The following is a 20,390-nucleotide window of genomic DNA, read 5'->3' as shown; positions in this document are numbered from 1 at the left end:
TCTTTGTGTATTGGCCTGCAAAACCATCACATGGACAGGGAGGGAGTGATAGCAATCAGGAGCCCTGTACTGGAAAAGCTGCCAAAAAGAGTACAATTTGGTCATCAGAAAATGTTGTCTTTCATTTGAGATTATCTGAAAAAAAAGTGCTGTTTTTGCACTTATATGCAAATAAAGTGCTGATTTTACACTTATCTGCAAATAAAGTGATGGTTTTGCACTTATCTGCAAATAAAGTGCTGATGTTGCACTATTAAACAAGGGAGAGACAGAATGTTGCAAGAATGCTCAGAACTTTCCAAGTATAGCCCATTATTATGGAGAGCTCATAATATGCCAAAGATGGGCCACCATTTGCCAGAAATAGACATAATGTTGAAAACATGGTCATAATATGTCAATGATGAGCCATCATTATGCCAGAGATCGCCAGACTTTAGTTGAGAAGGCCCACAACATGGAACAGGTAGCCAGGGTAATAAGCCTACCGTAACTGATGCCACCCAGACCAACAAACGTCCGCAACCATACACACACTTCATAAGAGTGTGCTCGCTATTCATTCACTAAGAACTACTTTCTTATACTAACTCATGTACACACACATAAACGCATGCAGACATATACATGCTCTTCATCACACAAGAGTTGGTTGGTGTTTACACCACCCTTCATTGTGGCAAAGCTCTGGCTGTTTTGTTCGAGCCTAGCAGCGCAGCGCACATGCGCTGCACGCTCTGCGAGGCATGCAGTAGTAGAGTATGCTGTGTAAGCCTCGCCCACTCTCCGTCCATACTTTTTATTGGCTTGGGTCGTTGTCCTTGGTAAATGCTGGCTTCCCATTCATTGTGTGGCTTGTTAGTCCCTCCTTGTTACCGCAGTGTCTCCATTTGTTACCGCCCATGAGGACTCGATCTTTTACTATGTCCTACCTCGGGAGCTTTCATTACCAGTTCCAAGAACGATTTACTTCATTAAGGGACACAGCAGACACGGGGTGCCAGTTTTGTTAATGGCGGCTGCTTCCTAAACTAATTTGCATTTCGTTTTGAGTTTTTTTTGTTTATTTCAAACTTTAATACGGAGCGGGGGGCCTGCTTCAGAGACACCGCGCTCAGTTTATTATCTTTTTTTCTCCCCCCGCCCGCACTCCGTTGTCTGTGCCTTCTCGCCCCTCCTTTCCCCGCCCGCACTCCGCTGTCCGAGACATTACTGCCGTATTTTGTTTGTAATGTGACACGCATTTTGCCTGTTTTTAAAGATGACTGATCTAGTCATAACGCCATGCCACCTTCTATCATAGAGCGAGAAATCAAAAGACACACAATTGATGGAAGTAATGCAGAACAAATCAAAACATTCACCACCAGTCTAGAGATCTGGGTTAAATCCATCATTCGTTTGCTCACCATGCCACCCCAGTTTAGACCTGGCCATATGCAAATCAGTCTTGACCCTGTGCCTCATGGGAACAGTCCAGCCCAACTGCTAAGCCAGGTCCTCCCTGGACTGGAAACAAGCATCCTAGGACCGGTTTCAGGGTCTCACCCCTCTTCAGCCAGGATAGCTTGACTCCAGTGGAGTAATGAGCACGGGACCCACGTCTAGGCATACCCTTCAAACATAGGGCGAACAGCTTGGTATATTCTCCGGATTTAGTAATACATTTTCTTGGAGAAAATAATATCTCAAAATTGTCTGACCAACAAATTTCGTCTTTGGAAGCAGATATTACATGGGAGGAAATAGAAGCAGCACTGCTCTCTCTGGCTATGGGAAAAGCTATGGGACCTGATGGCCTGCCTCTCGAGTTTTTTAGGACTTTTAGAAATATCCTGCAGGAAGATTTGTTGACCACATTTCAGGAAGCTCAGAGGGGGCATCCACCATCTTCTTGGAACCAATCTATCCTGATGACATTTCTTAAAAAGGATAAACCACCCCTGAACCCAGCGTCATTCAGACCAATATCCCTGATAAATGCCGACAGTAAAGTTTTTTCTAAAATATTGGCCACTCGCATATCAACAGTGATATCATCTATTGTGTCACGATGGCAACATGGGTTTATCCCCAATAGGGATACGGCGGACCATGTCCGAAGAGTCATCGCTATGATGGACTGGGCACAAGCAACTAACACGCCACTGGGAGTCACCCTGTTGGATGCTGAAAAGGCATTCGACAGGGTGGCCTGGCCGTATCTTTGGGATATTCTGGCTTTGAAAGGCTTTGGGCCAAAAATGATTGTTGCATTAAAAGCTTTATATCAATCACCAACATCATCTGTAAAACTTGGATCTAACATCTCTAGGCCGTTTGGTATTTTTCGGGGCACCCGTCAAGGTTGCCCATCATCTCCATTACTGTTTTCTATGTATATTGATATTTATCTCAATAAGTTAAATCAAGAGAGGGCAATAAAACCAGTGGATGTAGCAGGTATCTCATATAGGGCATTGGCTTATGCCGATGATGTAGTTGTCCTTACTACAGATATTATAAGCGCATTGCCTAAAGTTGAAGAGATAGCAGTCGAGTTCGGAACTTTCTCGGGCTATAGGCTAAATTCCTCAAAGACTCAGGTTTTATTTGTTGGCCAGAACCCACCTACACATCTCAACATAGTCTCCATTGCAACCTATTTTGGAATTAAAATTACTACCCCGATTTCTGATATTCCTAAACTTAATTTTAGCCCTATCGTTAAAAAAGCTAATACAACACTGGAACATATTGATCATTTACATCTTTCTTTGCATGGCAGAAACAATGTTTTAAAAATGTTAATCCTTCCTCGGTTTTTGTATCTTTTTCGAACAATACCTTTGGAGTTTCCTATAGAATTTTTCAAACAAATGGAAAGCATGGCTGGGAGATTTTTATGGGGATATAGACGTCATCGAAGAGCCTTTAAAAAACTAATTCTCCCAAAGGCCAGAGGAGGTTGGAATACTCCACATTTTTTATTTTATTATCTAGCTTCTATACTCCAATTTATTAATCCCCTAATTATTGGCTCTAAAGCTCCACTTAATGATGCACATTCCCCTTCCATATATGAATTTTTTTGGGGGGTCGAAGCTCGTGGCTGTCTTCTGAAGAATATTGAACCCAGTTACTTTAAGAAAATTAAATTTAAGACTGTAACTGCTGCATATCGGGCATGGAGAATTATAAAAAGATATGTGGAGATCCCAAAAATTACGATATATACTCCTCTTATATCCAAACATATCTTTCCATTTATCTTTAGGGATCGTATCATGAAAAAAGGAGTAACTTAGGAATTAACTATCTAGGTGATCTATGGGATAATCATGATATGATTTCTTTTCAAACTCTTCAAATTAAATTTAATGTTCCAAAATCTGATTATTTTAAATATTTTCAGTTGCATAGTTATCTTAAAACTCTATCACCTGGTGAGTGTTCAGGGTTAAAGAAAATATCCTTGATTGAATCTCTATATATTAAAAGAAGGATTGGCTTTTTTATAATCAATTAATTGAACTCTGTAAGGATGATATCCCTATTGGATCGTTGGGCACATAAATTGGGTATGACAAATGTGTTGGTGGAAGACTCCATTTATATGGCCAATGCTATCCTATTGACAGGCAGATCACGCACCCAGCATTATATGGTTATATTCGATCTATATCATACTCCGGAAAAACTTTTTAAATGGGGTGCAACATCTGGGACGGCCTGTAAGAGAGGCTTACTTGAAGCAGCTGACGCATGTCATATGTTTTTTCATTGTCCATGTCTTTCGTTGATAATTACTGAAATACAAACATTTATGTCTAAAATCTTTGATAGCAATATTATATTAACTGCAGAATTGGTACTTATAGGGATCTCATCTGACAATATGGATGTTGACAGGAAAAAGTTGATCTTTATTTGCATGTCTCTTTTTCGTGCCTGTATTACTCAGGATTGGATAAACCCAGATCCTCCGCTATTTTATACATGGAGGGCACGTCTTTTGGCAAAATACAATTTGGAACATGCTATCTATGCGGTGAAAAGTTGTAAAAAAAGACTCCAGGGTGAAAAAATATGGGCCCCGGTATTGCAATGGATTCAGGGAGAATTGGCTGTTTAAAAAAAAAAAAAAAATTCTGGTGATTGATATGATTTTTTTCTATGCTCCTCTGGACAATGCATTATATTGATATATGTTCTGATTATTTTTTTATATTCATAATAATTTTATTCTGTTTCTGATTTGCTTGCAATAAAACTTATAAAATCCTTAAAAAAAAAAAAAAAGAAAAGGAAACAAGCATCCTAGGACCGGTTTCGGGGTTTCACCCCTCTTCAGCCAGGATAGCTTGATTCCAGTGGCACAGTGAGCCCAGGACCCACGATGGATTTAGGCCCAGATCTCTGTACTGGGGTGAATGTATGACATTGTGCTGCATTCTGTCCATCAACTGTTGTTTTTGCATTTGTCACCCCGAATGGGGTGGGTATGCTCAGACGTGAGTCCCGTGCTCTCCATGCCACTGGAATCAAGCTATCCTGGCTGAAGAGGGGTGAAACCCCGAAACCGGTCCTAGGATGCTTGGTTCCAGTCCCGGGAGGACCTGGCTTGGCAGTTCGGGCTGGACTGATCCCATGAGGCACAGGGTCAAGACTGATTTGCATATGGCTGGGTTCAAACTGGAATGGCATGGTGAGCAAAAAAACGATGGATTTAGGCCCATATCTCTGTACTGGGGTGAATGTATGACATTTTTTTGCATTCTGTCCATCAACTGTTGTTTTTGCATTTGTCACCCCGAGTGGGGCGGGTATGCTCAGACGTGAGTCCCGTGCTTTCCATGCCACTGGAATCAAGCTATCCTGGCTGAAGAGGAGTGAAACCCTGAAACCGGTCCTAGGATGCTTGGTTCCAGGCCAGGGAGGACCTGGCTTGGCAGTTCGGGCTGGACTGTTCCCATGAGGTACAGGGTCAAGACTGATTTGCATATGGTTGGGTTCAAACTGTAATGGCATGGTGAGCAAAAAAACGATGGATTTAGGCCCAGATCTCTGTACTGGGGTGAATGTATGACATTGTTCTGCATTCTGTCCATCAACTGTTGTTTTTACCTTCTATTATAGACAAAATTCCAGTCCTCCAAAACTGGGCCGAGCCACCACTTGCACAAGCGCACAGTTTGATGAGGTAAGCACTCCAGTGCACTTAGCACTCTAATTTGCACTTGCACATCTTTGACTAATCAGCTGATTCCTTTTAACTTCACCTCCTGGAATGGTGCTAGAGCAGGCGCCAGCGAGTCGAACTGCAGAACGGTCCACTACGGCAATTTACAGTAAGCAGACACGTCACTGGCTTCAAGTGAGTAATTGCACCATTTTTTCCCCATTATTGATTTCCCCATGCTCATAGTTCCATTTACATTTCATTTGCATGTAGTTTATTGGATTGCGGCATATGCATATTAAAAAAATGTGATGACTTATTTTGTTTGATATGTTTTCAGTGGTTTGAAGGTATGTGTGTCCTTTTTGCTCCACCCAAAAGGCAAAACAAATGTAATTTTACACAAATCTCACAATATCAGTAGTGCAAACCACATAACCAGTGCAAACAAGCATTGCATTTGGAATGCAATAGGTCTCGCATTTACGCGAGTTTGAGCTATTGGCATTCTAAATGACAATGACTTATTTATATTTAAAAAACCAAAACATAAATAAAACACATTGTCATTTACAATGCCAATAGCTCCAACTCGTGTAAATGCGAGACCTATTGCATTGCAAATGCTTGTTTTTAGGAGGCACACTGCACCTAGAAGGATGGCTGAGGCGGTGCTGTTTCAGAGGCAGATATTAGCTAATCCAAGCTCTGAGGTTACCTAATGCCGTGTAATATCTGGTATCCCCCTCGTAGCGTGTATCCCCCGCTCTTCGGCACCTCTGGGAATCGAAACTCATCTCTGGCAGGTTCAGACAGAAGCAGCAGATCACTGCTCTGGCGGAGCTAGGGGATACACGATTCAACAGGATGCCAAACTCAGCTCTGGCAATAAATCGCCTGGAACTTGCCTATTATTGCAGCTGGTCTTTGCTGAACGAGTAGGGACAGCCAGAAAGCGCAATAATTACAAAGAATGAAACAATTTAATTAAAATACATTGTGAAAGCAAGAAAAATATTTGCTGGAGCGAATGATTCATAAGAAATAAACAGGAGGGGAGAGATGAAAGAGAAGGGGTAAAATAATTGGAAAACCAGAATCAAAACGTTTAAAAGATTAAAGGCTGAAGGTAAAAATAGGCAATGAAAAAAAAAAGTATAAAAATGGGGAAATAAAGGGGCAGATTTACAAGCCCCTTGCGCCATTTTTGCATCACTTTTAACATGGAAAAAGTGACGTAAAAGTGTTTGAGACCCGGATAGAGATTCTCACCTCGCTCATTCTAAAGGTATGGAGCCGACTAGAACCTAGAGGGACTCTTGGCATACTAAACTTAGTATATACCATACTATAGAAAACAGCACCTACTTCTTGCCGCGCACCACACTTAGGTTAGGTACACGAGGGTAGGACTATTTAGAAGCATCAGACGAGTATTCACTTTTTAGCCTGTGTTATTTATGTATGTATATATGAATACATGTCATAGCTAAAAGACAATGCTATTGCAGTATTATATCTTCTTACTGCTTACGCTGTGCGTATTATATCTTGATTTCTGTCTAATGATTGTAACAGCTCATATCTCTTACACGAGAAACAAGACTGTTCAGTAAAACCTTTTATTGAAACGCCCGTCTATCTATTTCTGTGTAACTCTGGAGAAACTAAGCACGCATGATTGACTAAGTGAAACTGATTCTATTGTTTACACGATTCTGAGATGCATTCCTGATTCTAAGGGAAACAAAGTTGTCATGTTTATGCGGTTGTCAGAAACGAATCCCTTCTTAGTCATTTGAGAAGTTTCTAGTGACCTCTGATTTAGCTGGCACACAAAGTAATTCAGTTTAATGTACTTGATAGGAGCATACTGACCTGAGTCCTATGCGAAAACTATAGTGTATATTATTCCAATGCGCAGAGCCTATAAGGGAAATAGGAACTACACTACATGGCTCCCAACGTTTGGTAAGGCACTAATTTAATGCTAGGTACTGAAGTAACTCAGTCATGCTTTTCTCAGAGACCCCTACTCATAATACTCCATAAGACGTCTGGAGTGGGTAGGGATAATATCTGCCATAGCTGAGTAGGATGAGAATCCTATGTATTAGCTGTTTGGTTTATTCAATGTTGAAGGATACAGTGTTCCAAAATATTGTGCATCTTATCTTTGTTTCCTTGAAACTTGTTCTGCATTTTTCAAAAATCAATGTCCCAAAACGGGGATAATACAGAAGCTGCGGCTGACCAAGTCGTATCAGCTTTTAATACTACAGGTTTCAATGAAACCAATGAGGGTATTATAAACATCCATCCAAATTCAAGGAGAGCCATCACTCTAAAATTTATAAAACATGGCCTAACACCAAGAGGTCGTAGAGCAGTTTTTGTGATAGAGGCCCATGAGTCTTTTCAAACAGAGGTATTCTATTCATGGATTACATTCCCAGAATCAAATCCAGTAACAAAAATGTTTCTTTTCTTCAAAGAAGATGAACCACCTGAGGAAAACATTCCCTTCGAGGATATTGGAATTCCACTCACATACCAGGAGCATCAACTCTGGTTTAAAGGCACCCTAAAACATTACAATCACATAACCAGGCTCGGTCCACTAGGTAGACCAGGAGCAACATGGCTGATTTTAGCCGGCTACATACCTCATCCTGACATTGAGGCAATGTCAGATGAGGAGATTACTTAATCAAATATAAAAAATGATAGAATTACACAATTAAACAACAACTGTCTGAGGGTCATGAAAAAGGCTCAGTTAAAAACAATCCTACATCTTCTAAAAAGTAGTGGGAAAACAAAAAACAATTTTAGAAAGAGAAACGTTCTCAATTCCGAGGTAGGTCTCCTCAAAAGGAGCCCTCTGAAAGGAGGTATAACCTCAGGAATAGGGATAATTTAAAAAAACCTGATAGGTATCGAGATACTGATACACGTTCCTCTCGTACCTTTCAGGCATCTTCACAGACATCCGAAAGAAGAGGACGGTCAGATCACAAAGAAGAACGTGTGAAGTCCAGAGACGATCAACACATTCAGAAAAACAAACCAAAACCTCAATTCACTAAGAAAAAGGTAGCAGTTATGAAGATCAGACATGCCGAAAATCCTGAGGACACAACTCAAGAACGGAGAATGGGCTCAGACAATGCTGGACAGTGCAGCAGAAGTAACAATAGCTCGCCAGAACCTGAAGGAACTTCTGGAGACAGTGGACTTGAATGAGTACATAACAGTTGAAACTGTAGACACCAGGGTAAATTATCCACAAAAGTTATATGAAATAACACTCTGGATGGAGGGAGACATACCAAGAAAAGTGAGAGCACTCTTTTGGGAGAAACTTTCAAGGGGTTATGATATACTTCTAGTAGAAAAAGACTGGCCACCGGAATTTGTCAGGGAGTGCCCACGTGGCGAAGACATCATCATGCCAGCCTTCTTCAACCATGTTCCTATACATTTAAAATATACTTGCCAGGAAATGGGCAGTAGCCCAGGCCCCTGCGTTATACAAAAATCATGTAGGATGGGATGATGACTCACCTCACCATAAAATCCAATTAAAATGTCAACCTAATGTGCAAAGGCAGTACCCAATTAAGCAAGAAGCTAAAAACAGGTCAGGGTGATCTTAGACCAACTTGAATACCAAGGGGTGATTGAAACATGCACCTCATCAATGAACAATCCTTTGTTTCCTGTTTCCAAACCTGACAACACATATCGTCTAGTTTTGGATTACAGACACCTGAACACTTGTTCTAAGACATTTGCAGTGCAAAATGCACACAGCACAGCATTAATGAACAACATTGTGCGTAAAAAATATAAAACCACATTGGATATTTCAAATGGTTTCTTTTGTCAAAACATAGCACCTAAAAGTAGGTACTTGACAGCTTTCTCAATAATGGGGACCCAGCGTCACTTCTGTCGACTCCCACAAGGGTTCAAGAACAGCCAGGGGTTATTCTCAGCAAGAGTAACAGAGTTACTACAACTTTATGATGACGAGGCATTGTCATATGGCGATGATATCTATCTGACAGACGATGACCTGGATAGGGACTTGAACAGGGTGATTACCATTATACTGGGCTTCGCCTCTGAGGGCTACAAATTTAATTACAAGAAATCAAGAATTGCCCATCTAAATGTCCTTTTCCTAGGATATGAAATTTCAAGTGAAGGCAAAAGCCTGGCAGCGATTTTTTAGAAAAATGTGCACTGCTCCAACCTCCAAAAACGCTGTAAGATTTACAGTAGATTCTAGGTTTTCCTGAATTTTGGAAGAACTTACATTCTAAATTACGCAGAAAGGGTTAAACCTTTCTACGAACGAATCAAACCTGATTTCAAAATCAAAGATTGGACACAGGAAACAAAGAAATCCTACGTTCACTACAAGCTGACTTGTTAGCAACAAACCACTTACAAACACGCGTAAATACATGCAATTTAGTGATCCGAATAATTTCGTGTCAATGCGGACTCACCTACTTAACTTTCAATGAAGGTGAAAAAGTAGCAAATGCATACAAATCACATTTGTACACACAAGCGGAAATGCGATTCACTTCGACAGAGAAAATTCTGACAGCAGTTAAAACAGCTGTAGCAAAAGAAAGAGCTCTAGCTCAGGGAAAACGCATTATTGTCGTGACTCCAGTACCAGCCTTAGAGGCAGTAACAAAAGCGAGCATTCCGAATGCACAAGCTTTACATCCAAGATGGATACAATGGGTTAATTCTCTTGCTGCAACAGATGTTGAATATGTTTTTGATCCTTATTTAAAAACACAAGCATTCCTACAATACGAAAAAGAATGTCCTCTGCCTATTGAGATTCTCCCTCTGGAACAGTATGAATTCATAATTTATACTGACGGATCAGCACAACCCGCTACGGAGAGTAAACAAGCTTACAGTGCAGCCTGCCTGATCGTTAAAGGTCGTATGCACAATGGTCAATTCCGACCGATGGTCACTAAAACACTATCTCTAGAAGATTGTACAGCTCAGCGAGATGAACTACAAGCATTCAATTTGGCACTTGAAAATACGGATCGTGAATTCCCCACACTATATTATAGTGTGCGATTCTTTTTACTGTGTTCAATCATATAATGAATATTTACAGAATTGGCTTCAAAATGGTTTCAAAGATGCAAAAGGTGGCACAATCAAGCATAAAACGCTTTGGAAACAAGTACTTCAGTTGCGAAACGGACTACAAAACATGCAGGTGTTTCCACCACAGTATCGTTATTAAAACAGAGATATTGGTGGCCTGGCATTAGGAAACGGACCAAAAACTATGTTTTGGAATGTGAAATATGCCAGAAGATGAAAGTCTCAACAGTGAAACATCCTGCGCAGACAACCCCTGTTAATCTCGGATAAACCATTAGAGTGTGTTTACCTGGATCACTGCGGTCCATTGCATAGGGATGGTAACTATAAATATATCATGGTCGCAGTGGATTCGTGTTCAAGGTTTCTATGGATGTGGCCTCAGTGCTCGGCTGACGCTCGAACTGTTATAAAAGATTTGCGAGTCTTTATCGGTACATACGCAATTGGCACACTACATTCTGACCAGGGCCCTGCATTTAGCTCTCGGGCTCATGGGCGATGCATTGCAGTACTCCTCTCCATTCCATCCTGAGGTAAATTCGGTTGTGGAAAGGAAAAATTGGTACATAAAGCGGTCTATAACAGCTAGGGTATTAGGTTTGGGTGATGGGTGGGTCAAACATCTTTATGGGGTCCAACGCTCATTAAACAATTTGCCAAGAAGTTCTCTAGGGGGGTCACTCCATATGAGGTCCTATTTGGGACAAGAATGTGGGTTCCTGATCTCAAATGTAAAGGCACAGTGGTGGAAAATAAACCATTTGATATCAAAGATCGTTTGACTGTTTACAGGACTTGAATGAACTAAGATCGAAACAAAGCAACGTTTTCCAGAAGTCAACCACCTCTGGGTATAATCCAGCCATCCCAACAAGGCCTGTCTGGATCCCTAAGCTTGGGCATCTAGTTAGAGAAAAGATCGCGGACAAGAAGGAATTTGGGCCTTCTTACAGACAACCGGTACCTGTCCTAGCAATCCACAGATCAAGAACAGTACTTCTGCCGCCCCTTGCTGGTAAAAAGGAGAAAAGATTTGAGTCCATCGACCTCATCAAACCACACTATGTGGCCGATACTAAACAGTAGGCCATGTGGACTCCGACCACGTAGCAGACGCACTCCTCTAGCTATTATCCAAGAGGTTCAAACTGAAAGACTCATCACCATTGAGAATCCAACAGTAAAAAATGAAGGACTAACCAACAATGCCATAAACTACATGCAAATGAAATGTAAATGGAACTATGAGCATGGGGAAATCAATAAGGGGGAAAAATGGTGCACGTCACTTGAAGCCAGTGACGTGTCTACCTACTGTAGATTGCGTATTATATCTTGCTTTCTGTCTAATGATTGTAACAGCTCATATCTCTTACACGAGAAACAAGACTGTTCAATAAAACCTTTTATTGAAATGCCCGTCTATCTATTTCTGTGTAACTCTGGAGAAACAAAGCATGCACGATTGACTGAGTGAAACTGTTATCTATTGTTTCCACGATTCTGAGACGCCTTCCGATTCTAAGGGAAACAAAGTTGTCATGTTTATGCGGTTGTCAGAAACTAATTCCTTCTTGTTTATTCGAGAAGTTTCTAGTGACCTCTGAGTTAGCTGGCACACAAAGTAATTAAGTTTAATGTACTCGATAGGAGCATACTGACCTTAGTCCTATGCGAAAACTATAGTGTATATTATTCTAATGCACAGAGCCTATAAGGAAAATAGGAACTACACTACAGGGCAGCATTACCATCTTTTTGTTCTGAGTACTGCAACATTTCTGAGTGAGACTTCTCAGCAGTAGCTTCCCAGTATCTCTCTAGTTCTTACTCGATTGCAAGAACAAACAAATGATATCACATTCTGAATGTTTAATGTATTGCTGTAGTTAATGGGCTAGGTGAAACTCCTTATGCTTTCACCAAACAACCCGACCCATACATTCACTGAAGGGCTGAAGGGAATGGAAAATTAGCCTCAGAAATCAGAAGTATAACTATACCCAAAGCATGCTCCAGAAACAGACTTTTATGTCTTACACAGATGCAGCATATAGTTTCAGGTGTTCAGTATGTATTGCATCAAAAAGCACTTCTGCCAAACTTGTGATGCTGTACCTTCCTGGTCCGACCACCGCCCCTGCTGATCCTGAACAAATGGTGCTTCGAGGCCATGCACGTTGCCTGCTCCAGCTTCGTCAGGCCCAGTTTCACCTGCTGCTGCAGCGGCCTAGACCCCGTGGACTTGTTTCTGCTTTCAATGGCCTCTAGCAGCCGCCAGCCCGAATTCAGCAGCTCGACCAGCCTCAGGGACAGAAGGAAGGCGAAAATTGGATTATTTGGACCAGCGCAGCACCCGTACAGTGTAACCCTAAGGGTGCCATATTATTTAAGGTCCTATCAACACTGAAGGTCATCAGCGTAGGATGAGCAATTTTGGTTAAGGGCTCATAAACTGCGTTCTCGTGGTTAAGGGCTCGCAAACGTAATACTTGAGCAGCAACACAAAACACTCAATAGTGAAAGAAACGAGATGCCTCTTAGCAGAGGCACCATCATATGGAGGACAGACTTTGAGCATTTACATTCACAGCATCCAGGCGAGCCCCCACTTCTTTATTCTCACCACTGACTGATGAGAGAAGCGGGAATGGGAGAGACTGTGAGTGAGAAGGATACAGGGGTTGGAGGCACTAAGTACGAGCTGCAGTTTACATTTGTTGTGCACATGCACAGTGATAAAGCGCGGCATGCCGTACTGCAACAACTAGAAACAAGCATTTGCAATGCAACAGGTCCCGCATTTGTTAAAGTTAGAGCTCTTGTCATTGATATGGACCGTGTTTTTTACTTTTAGTTTTTTTATTTCCATGCTCTGTTCTGTTCCTTGCATATAGTCAGATGGCCATGGAGGCACTGTGAGGAAGAGCAAAGGAGGGGGCAGGATAGAAGAGATCCTAGGATGTGAGAGCAGAACTTTGAGAGATGAGAAACGCTTGGGTGGGCGTTTAGGGAGGTGGCTTGGTGAAGGGTTAATCTGCAAAGCGGGCGGTTGTTGGGGGACAGAACAGGAGCCCTCGGAAAACAGCGCTGTGCCTACAGAAATGCTCACCCAGTATTGTCTAAAGCTGCACTGGCGTAATATGACTCACAACACCTGACTGGCTGTTGGCTCAACAGAGTTGACATGTTACAGTAGACTGTGCCGTAGACTAGAGGGTGGTCCTTATGCATCGATAAAAAATTAAATATAAAAACACACAAATTATTTAGCATAAATATATCAATGTTGAACGTTAGCAGAGCTACAACAGTAGGTAATTATCTCAAGCAGCAGTACGGGCACCGACCACAAGACCTCGAATTCCCTGCCCATCCCCCAATGAGTGGTCTTTCTGAAAACCTCGGGGCTGTGGAAATTCTGACTTTCACATTTAGAAGCTCAAGATGTCAAGTGACGTATTTGAGAGTGACACAAATGAAGCGGAAGCTAGTTTCAGAAGTTATTTCAGCCACATAAAATGAAGAGTATTAGCAAGACCGAAGGAACCGGACAGATTGAGAAGGTACATCAAAAGACTAGTTAGGTGGGGAGGAGTCTGAGATTTCAGGATGAATCCTCTTGCATGATTGTGATGGTGGTGTGTGGGCAGTCATGAGTCTATTCCTATGCAGTTTACACAGTGTTACTGGTTTATTGTTTGGGGAGAGGATGTAGCCTTACTGCCAGAGCAGTTGATCTTGAAGCTGGGAAACTGGGTTCTAGTTTTGGCAATGACGCTCGGCATCCAGTGAGTCTGGACGAATCACTTACTCTCCCCGTGGCTAACAAAAACTGAATGTATCCTTGTGCAACGAAACAGGTGCTTATGTAACGCGCTTTGATATATTCGGGTCTAGTTTGCGCTATATAAAATGCTTAACACAAAATGTTAAAAAAAAAAAAATCTTTAAAACAGACTGCGTACAACAAGGGTGCAGGTTTTTTTTGGGGGGGGGGGGTAGGTGTGCCTGTGTTTTGGCCCAGTCCAACCCTAACAGGGTGCTGCCACGTCTAGAGTCAGCAGAAAGCAGGACAGGCACAGAAGCCAGTGCAATGAAACAGCCAATAAAAATCAGTAATGCACCCCAGGAGATGCAGCTTCGGTTACAGTCACCTCGTCTCATGGCCCAGAAATGGCCAAAAGCCCAGTCTGTGGGTGAAATTAAGCAGAGTGTGCGCTGGAAGCCATGGATGGGGTAGGGAGGGGGGAACAATGGCACACAGAGGAAGTGTCTGCGGATTTATTTTATTGACACGGTGCCCGCTTCATGAACCATAAAATGCGGCCTCCAGGGGGGAAGGTGTGGGTGCAGGGGTGGGGAGCATATTTAAAAGCTATTGCGCGACGTTCATAAAGCGGGTGCCGTGCTCAGTAAAACAAGACAGCAAAGCATTTGGCAAGCTGCGTATACCTGTGCAGCCACCATTGTTACTGCTTAAAGAAAAGTAAAGAAATGGGGAGAAAAACATGTGGCCTAGTTTGGCGGGCTGCAAATAGTAAAAAGGCGCCGCTGCTATTATTACATCTGAGGCGCGCCGCGCTGGTTGAAAAAAAAACTAAAGCTTTGGGGGAGAGCGTGTCAGAAAGCTGTTTAGGAAAATAGTGCTCGGAGGCTATAATTAAAACATGCCGAGTGACGCCACACTTCAAGTTCATAGCTGCTAAAGAATGATCCATTTCAGTTGTACTTCATTGAAGTTATTTTCATAAATCTACATATCAATCATTGAGGGGAGCTTTAAGGTGCATGGTATATATGGAGTGGGGCTATGATTCCAACATGTTTGATACCAAACACGGCAGGGTTTGTTACAGCCAGTTTAGAGATGGTCATCGCGTAATGTCTCATGGCCACCCTATATATCATAATGGCTGACACACTTACAACCCGGGAGAATAGACTCCGAAGGTTGTAGGGGTGTGCTGCTCATGCAGGGGCACCCTCACACTTAGAACCGAGTACCCTGCCTTCAGGATTGAAAGGCATTCTTAGTGGTGACTTATAGGTTTTAAGTGCAGTGACCTCAGATAAAGGGAAACCTATATCTGTCGTAAGTAGTGCTAGCACCAGCTTACCCAGGCTGCAGTGACAGGCCTGTAGTCATATTTTGATTTTGAGTGGTCTCCCATGGGTGGCATAATACATGCTTGAGTCCATGGGGACCCCTGGTGTACCTATGCACTGAGATCCTCAGTACCATATACCATATACCAGGACTTATGAGGGTACTCTAGTAGCCAATCTGGGATGTACCTAAGTACTCACCATAACCAATTTAGGAGAGAAAGCACGGATACTGGAGTCCTGTCAGACTAGTCAGAAACAGCATAACACCAGGCAAAAAGTGGGGGTAACCATGAGAGCAGATCCAACTTTCCTACAGATACCAACTAATATAGGCCATACGGGCCATTATATTTGGTATACACCAAAGGAACCAGGTATGAAAGCTTCTTGAATTATATCAAAAGTGCAAAACAAGGGTGTAAACACCTAACAAATAAAAGGCCGTTTAAACTGGTCAGTGGCTAAAAGGTAACCTTTAAAAAGTGGGGACTAAGATATTTCAATGCATGAGCAATTTTGTTTGAAATACCCGTACAAAAAGATGTTGGGAAACACAAAGGGGCTGATTACTAGTTTGGCTGTGCTGACCAGGCTATCCTCCAACACAGCACTATCTAAGCCGCACAAGGACCCCCCGCCTGATTGATTACAAGTTGAAATTGTGTAAGGCGGACGGTCGTTTGCCTTTCCCATGGCGGTGTCTGTAAAACAGGAACCACAAAAAAATTTTCAGCAAGACATGGGTGATGATGTCCATGACGTGCTGGAACTTTGGGGGAATACAGACAGAGGGACATATGTCGTGCCACCTTGATTGTCTCCCCACGGTGGGGAGACATGGGCCCCCTTTGTATCTGTACCCCCAAACGTTTCCATTATATGGCTGGCGGTGCAGGAACTCGTAATATGCTCAGCGGGACTGCACCAGTCCCGCTGAGAATATTACATTGTGGCAGAGCTCCGCCACCACCAGGGAACAACTGTTCCCTGGCTCAGCCGATGGTCCCCTGCCGCAACAACTTTTGAAGTCGTTATGCGGTGGACAAACCACCGCCAATGCGAGTGCGGCTGCCTCACGATCGCAGCATTCGTAATCAGGCCCAAAGATTGGTACACATTGTTAGTAAAAAAATGTTGTGTTCACTTAACCAATATGGACATGTCATGTTACTAGCCCATTTTGATTTTTTTTCAAAATATGAAAAACAAAATGCTATAGAACAAGGGGAGAATGTTATGTAACCAGTAGCACACTAGATTGGTGGTTGGTACCCGGCACGCTAACCAAACCCAGTAAAGGGAGAACCCACTACCAAAACTGAATAACATATTTAGGCTAAGAATATTTTTCCGTTTTTTTAATTTGAAAGTTTTACCCTTGAATTTGGCCCTTCACTCGGCACCTGAAGCAACTGCCTAGTACACTGATGTCTATGGCTATAAACCTGGACAGTCACTTTTTTGTGTTAAAGTGAAGTTTACACTGCATCTGTTCGAATGTCTGGATTCTCTGTGTGTTGTTGACCATTGAACTACACACAGCACTTTTAGTATTCCCAAGCCAGCTAGTTTTAACTACAAGAGCGCTTTGCTGCAATATACTGTCAATCTTAAAAGAGAAACTGACAACTCTCATAATATAGAACGACTTGACACTAAGGTTACTATTCTGAAACAGCCAAGTGTTAGCACGTGAAAAGCTATTAGTGTATATTGTCCTAAATTCATTTGTAACAATTATGCTTCTTTTTAATAATCATTGTAGGAAATTATGATTTTTTGTGTGGCGTCCCTCCAGATTTTTTCCATATCTGCTTTGCTGGCTTTTCAACTTTATGCAATGTACCACTGCTAGTTGAGTTCCTTATTTGAACATTTACCTTGCATGGATGTCTCAACTATATGGTGTAGAAAGTTAACACAGGGTCCGGAAATTTAATGGCAGTAGAGGAGTGCAGTACCTATAGTCTCATCAACTACAACAGCAGGGCAAACATGGTTTCAGGCCCACCTTGTGTATCCTGACTACTTGACTGCAAAACCTACTGTGCATTCATTCAACATAACTTTTATTGATAGGTAGAAACATTTCCTTCAAATATCAAAAAGTCACCCCTAAGTAGGCCTTGTAGCCCACAAGGCAGCGTGCATGCTATATAAAAGTTGGACAGTAGAAATATAAAGTTAACAATAATGTACGTAAAATGTTGGGTATAGGTAGGTTATGCTTTTATACGCAGATAGTTAACAATCCCAACCTCCCGGAAATCTTCGGAGATTCATGCAAGGACAGATGGGTACGGGCGGGGATTTTGCAGCTTGGCTGTTTTTATTCAGCTACAGGGTTTAACTCTTTTGATGAATTAAAAAATGACTATATATTAGACCAAAGAGATTTTCTCAAATCCCTCCAGGTCAGGGATTTTCTGGGGAAAAAGGGAGGATCTAAATTTCAAAGAGTCAAAACCATGGAAATCTTAATTAAAAACAGAACAGGATCTAAAGAGACTTTATGCCCACAATGCGCATTGTACGAAGCAGACATAGTGCATGTTTGCATCATGTAGCATGTTACAAAAGTTAATCACTGATATATCAGACTTTTTATCGGAGATCCTAAGTACAAGAATAGAAATTTCAGTTGAAGAGATAATCTAATATACGGCCGGAATAAGCCAATCAGGAAACATGCAGGGATTGATTTTTCTGTCTATGGCCGTCCTAAGGATCTGTATCGCATAAGCATGGATGGATCCAAACCCTCCGGCGTTTCAACAATGGCAGACCCGATTATTGGCGACATGTAGTTTAGAAATAGCGATATATAAAAGAAAAGGGCGTAGTAAACGCAAAAGGGGGTTGAAAATATGGGATCCTTTGATCAAGTGGATGAAAAAGTACAACGGGACAGGATAGGAACTTGCTTGTTTTTTTAGATCCAATGATGAAAACAACGGTGATGCTACTACACAAGCTTGCTATCTGTTACTATTGTATTAGATTAATTTTGCATTTTTTGTACTATTACACCAATGAAGTTTGTATTGCTATCCCATCTTCACAAATTGTCTGAGAGGGGCGGGGGGGGGGGGAGCGGGAAGGGGATAGATATTGTATGGCAAAAAAGCTAATAAAGAGTATTTAAAAAAGAAAGAAATATAAAGTTAACATGCCCTTATAGTTACTAGCATCCAAAAACTATTTTCACTGTTCGAAAACTCTTGCTATCCCAAAGAAAAACACTGGAAAGCAATAGTAAAAATAAATGTTGGGATCTCCGGTTAGGGTCCAGCTACAAAAATAATGAAACAACTATTTTTTATTAGTTATTAAAATCCCAACTCAATGGTGTGATGTCATATTTTTTATGAATATTAGGGGAAGGTATATTTTAGAAAGTTACATTTTCCCTGGTTTAAGCTGTTTGGGGCTAATTTGCATTCACTTGTAAGCAGTGGCACAGCCAGGAATCATTTGTGATGAATGGTAAGAAAACTGATCATAGGGCAGGTACAATGGCTTGGGAGTTGGAAAGTGGTTATTTCCTCCCCTGGCATGAAGACCAGTGGGGCGGGCCCAGGAACTTAGTATACTTCGAAGGGGTGTCTCCTGCAAAAGGCAAATGTTTGGTGATACCTTGAAAGGCCCCGGCTTTTGTACTCCTAATCAGGCTGGGCCCAAACGCAGTGGCAGGAAAGCTACCTCCAGAAATGGTGTAGGGTGACCTCAGAGAAGGTTAGTGTTTATTTCCCTTGTCATACATCTTGGTGGGCACACAGGCTCTGCATAAAGAGAAAAAGATTTCCCTCATCTTGGATTTTGAGAGTGAGGGGGCACTGAGGGATTGTTTACAGAAGGCCAAACAGGAAAAGTTTCAAAAGCAGACAGGGTTACCCCTAGGAACTTTACCCGTTCACTTTGAGAGTAATCAGGAGCAATATACTAGTTTTATGCCAGGCATAAATATGGCACCTCCAGACACCCTTTTATCACACTTTATGGACCTGTGGAAGAAGAGAAGAGGATTGGACCTGCTCTCGGTAACCAGAGGGGACTTTTGAAGGATTGGGCCTGCTTCCCCTTGTAACCAGGACAAAAAAGTAGACGCCAAGTGTCAGTTTGCTGACCTGTGTAGCTACAGGGCCACAAAAAGCTGCAAGATGACTTTTCCTTGAAGTGTCCAGCTGCCCAGTAACAACTGGACCTGACTTGGAACCTGCTGATGGCCTCTCTTGGAGTGATTCTTGACTCCCAAGTACTGTTCCTCAGGTCCTTTAAACCTGGGCTGTGTCTTACTGCACTGCCCGTTCTATCCACCCAAGGCAGGGTCTCGCTTGTTTGAAGAAAGAGGATTCGCCCACTTGGAGCTTCTCCACAGCAGCATATCAGTCGACCCTGTGCAATAAAGTACCCGGCCTCATGGAACACATTGTCGGATACAACCTGGTGGCTTGACCCACTGAAGGATTTTGACTTCGATTTCACAGAGTCCCAAGGTAAAACTCTACTGTGACCATTGACTATCATTGGTGCGTAATCGTTCTCAGTGCTATTATCACTTTAACCTTTAAACATTATTATCTTTGGTACCCCTTAATTTGGTTTGGGATTTTTATTGCTTGGTGTTTTGACTGTATTAGTGTTCTGGCAGTGGAGAAATATGCCACACTTTGCCCTAAGTTAAGCCTGTCTGCTCTATACCATTGCTATCAGGGAGTGGAGCTTAGGTTAATTAGTGACTTTGAAGGCTCATGCTGTCTCAAGTTGTGATTATTCCTTGGGTTGGGTAGTCGTCCACCCCAAATAATAATCCTATTTCTTGCAATCATGGAAGAAATGCATATTTTTGAAGGATTTCTTTGTGTGCTTCTTGTTTTAGGTGTATAAACCTAAATACCTCGATAGAAATAAATAATCAATTGTATTGCTCTGTAGGTCGAGCCTAGGCAATGTGCAT

General features: G+C 42.0%; 2 protein-coding genes across 6 annotated transcripts in view; one reads left to right on the top strand and one right to left on the bottom strand.

Moving 5' to 3' along the window:
* Window positions 1–20,390, top strand: part of LOC146853834 (uncharacterized) — a 218,191-nt gene that overhangs the window by 145,966 nt on the left and 51,835 nt on the right. The window contains exon 2 of the mRNA XM_085651835.1: window positions 5,119–5,182. Coding sequence (XP_085507961.1) covers window positions 5,119–5,182 — 64 coding nt within the window. The remainder of the gene's footprint in view (window positions 1–5,118; window positions 5,183–20,390) is intronic.
* Window positions 1–20,390, bottom strand: part of LOC146853835 (membrane-spanning 4-domains subfamily A member 4A-like) — a 293,969-nt gene that overhangs the window by 266,771 nt on the left and 6,808 nt on the right. The gene's annotated exons all lie outside the window — the stretch shown is intronic.

This window comes from Triturus cristatus, chromosome 4_1, assembly GCF_964204655.1.
Source record: "Triturus cristatus chromosome 4_1, aTriCri1.1, whole genome shotgun sequence".
Lineage (NCBI taxonomy): Eukaryota > Metazoa > Chordata > Amphibia > Caudata > Salamandridae > Triturus > Triturus cristatus.
This window is presented reverse-complemented; position numbering and strand designations above follow the sequence as displayed.